The 2,933-nt window shown below is 38.0% G+C and overlaps 1 protein-coding gene across 1 annotated transcript in view; it reads right to left on the reverse strand.

Annotated features, from left to right (window-relative positions):
* Positions 1-477: 477 nt before the first annotated feature.
* LOC106521413 (transcription elongation factor B polypeptide 2) overlaps positions 478-2,933 on the reverse strand; it is a 6,682-nt gene continuing 4,226 nt past the window's right edge. Inside the window, exon 4 of the mRNA XM_014013967.1 lies at positions 478-2,246. Within this exon, the coding sequence (XP_013869421.1) occupies positions 2,134-2,246 (113 nt within the window). The 3' untranslated portion in view covers positions 478-2,133. The remainder of the gene's footprint in view (positions 2,247-2,933) is intronic.

The following is a 2,933-nucleotide window of genomic DNA, read 5'->3' on the forward strand; positions in this document are numbered from 1 at the left end:
GTAGTTGAACTATGCAGCTTAGAGACTGTTATGTATTGTGATGTTATGTGGTCATTCTCGCCACCTAGTGGTGGAGGATGGGTATTACAATGTTATTCTTATTATTCTTAATAAAAAATTGTGTGGGTATTAAAAAATGGCTATGTGCAGATAATTTAAATCCAGAATTGTGAATACTGAGCTCAAGTCTATGACTAATGTGGCACAGACACATGTTTCTTGTTATATGAACCTTTTCAATTGGCAAACAGCTGAACTGTGTAGTATTGTTAATATTTTTGGACACTCCAGTTTACCTCCTTGTTTAAAACAAGGTTGACAAGAATATTTTTAATGCCAACATGAAATAATATCAGGAACTGATTGTACTGATGAAACCTTAATTAGTCAAAGAAATTATGTTATTAAAGCTTAATCAAAAATGTCCATGAGTAAAAACCTTTTTCTTGGCTCCTCAATGAGACAATGTAAACTGACCAAAAAGCATTTTTATTTATTGTTCTTTACACTGACAAACTATTACTTTCATACTTGCCCTAAAACTTTAGTGAAAATGCACTGGGTTGCATAAGATTTAGGGGGTAAGTTCCCTAAAGGCTTTGGATCCGTTTCTTAAATTTGAGTTTTTTTTATTTTTTTATTTGAATCCATCTTATACAAGCTGTCAGTCGAAGATATGAAAATTAGCGAATAAATGTGACGTTGCAAAGACAAATATATCCTAAAAAATTATACTTTTTTTTGTTTGTTTTCTTTGTTTATCCATGCTTATTCAGACCTGGAAAATACCAAAAATCCCATTTCAAATTTTCACGGCTGTATAGGAACTCTGCATTGCCCAAAATGCAACTTTACCGTTTCGAGCCTTTAATAAATTTGAGCTGACAGGATGTTGTGATGTAAAGTACCTTATCACTAAACCAACACAATCAGAAGTAACCCAATATGAGAAACACAGCATATAGGTCCTGCTATGTTACATAACGACAGGTTGATTTAGTTAATTCCTCATTAATTAAACATCCAAATCAGTTGAATAATGCAGGAAGTTCAGAGAAAGCAAGATATTAAACACTGAGACAGTTGTGTCCTTTCAACAAGGTGCAAAATTAAYGTTTTTAGTGAAAAAAATACTTCAGTCTTTTCAAATGACATTATCCACATTTTATAACACAAACCAGTGTTTTTAAAAAGGTTAGCAAGTGGAATAAAAAAAATAAATAAACAGCAGACACCTTTTTTTTTTTTTTTGGACGTGAGCTCAGGCTATTAAACAATGTGTGTGTGACTGCAGGGAGGGGATTGTACCACATTAATGTTTGTGACACAATGAAGGCGTTCACAAAATCAAAGCAAAACACAGGAAAAGTTCTCCTCTGGTGTTTACTTCATGTGACAGACAAAATGTGCTCTGACCAAAAACATCCCTCTACCGTCCAGAGAGGTTCCGCGCTTTCGGTCTCAGTGCATGGAACACAACAAAACTGACAAATAAGGTAAACCAAAGAAACAAACAAAAACAACATGTTCTTTCCAGATATGAAATAAAGTCAGAAACGTACATAAAAAAAAAAAAAAAACTGAGATTCATACCAAGTAAATATATCAGTGGCAGGTCAGATTCTGTGGGAAATAAAAGCTTTTGTTTTGAAATTGTTCACGTAGTTCATTTGTTCAACTACTGAACTCTGAGCCAAACGCTTTACTTCAAAAGCACTGCGACACCCAACTATGCCTCCACCTCTTTCCAAAAATACCAACAATGTCRATTAAAACAACACAAACACATACATTTACACACTCTCACTATCCAAACCAACTTTCTCGCTCAGAAACTGGAGCCAGTTGGTGCCTCAGAGTGAAGTGAAGGAGCTGTGATGTGGAAATCAGTGTCAAGGAAAACAATTTCTAAAGTAAACTGACAGCGTAGGGAGTTTGGGGTGAGGGAGGGGGGGTGCTGATATCATAAAGGAACCATAAATAGGATTGACCACCTATATYGTCCCTGTCCATCAATTTAAAATTATATTACACATCCACCACCGTGCTACTTCTCCACTGCAGTTAATCCACACGCACACACACGCTCCCATCCCTCCCTCTTWTGCTAGTCTCCTTTCTCTTCAACGGCCATCACTGCACCGCCTGCTCATTGGCAGTGCTACCGGAGTCCTGCGGCTTCATTACATCAGGGAGCTCTGGGGGGCTGGAGAAGGCCTCGATGTGCAGCTGCTCGAACATCTCATCTGGAAAGAGGAGCAGAGCGGGAAACATGAGCGCCGTCTCGACAGGACAGTTTGAAGTGGACAAATAAATCATCTGCTGCAGTGAACGGCTAACAGCGGCTCTGCAGGAACACACGTGGACTCAAAGAGTCGATGAAGTCAGTCAGGAAAGTACTGATGGTCTTAATGACAGTGGACTTGTTTTATACGTTAACAAATTCAAACTCTACTGGGAGTCTTGTGTTCACCTTCCCAAATGTTAATAACTAAACCAGGGGTCTGCAACCTGCGGCTCCAGGGCCACATGCAGCCGTCTGCTCCTTCTGCTGTGGCTCTTTGTAGTTTTGACCAAACATAACATTAAAATCAGTGGTGGGCACAGTTCCCCTAAAGCACTAATAGGGGAACTAATTTTCTGATTAGTGCTTTAGGGCTTTTGCTAATTTTCAAATTTATTTGTGGATTAGCACTTGCTAAATTTATAGGCTAAATTTAGAAGTACTAAGTGAAGTCTAAAAATGTTATTGATCAACGTTATTGTCAACAGCTGACAGTGAAAGCTGTCACACATTTTGTTCATATGTGTGTCACTTATCCACCAGGCGACATATTGACAATATATGAACCCTGTGGAATATCTATGATAAATCTTAGGAGAGCAACGTGACAATATGTGACTCATGTTGTCTGTTGAAGAATGTTCATGGC

This window comes from Austrofundulus limnaeus, unplaced genomic scaffold (assembly GCF_001266775.1).
Source record: "Austrofundulus limnaeus strain Quisiro unplaced genomic scaffold, Austrofundulus_limnaeus-1.0 Scaffold108, whole genome shotgun sequence".
NCBI classification, from domain to species: domain Eukaryota; kingdom Metazoa; phylum Chordata; class Actinopteri; order Cyprinodontiformes; family Rivulidae; genus Austrofundulus; species Austrofundulus limnaeus.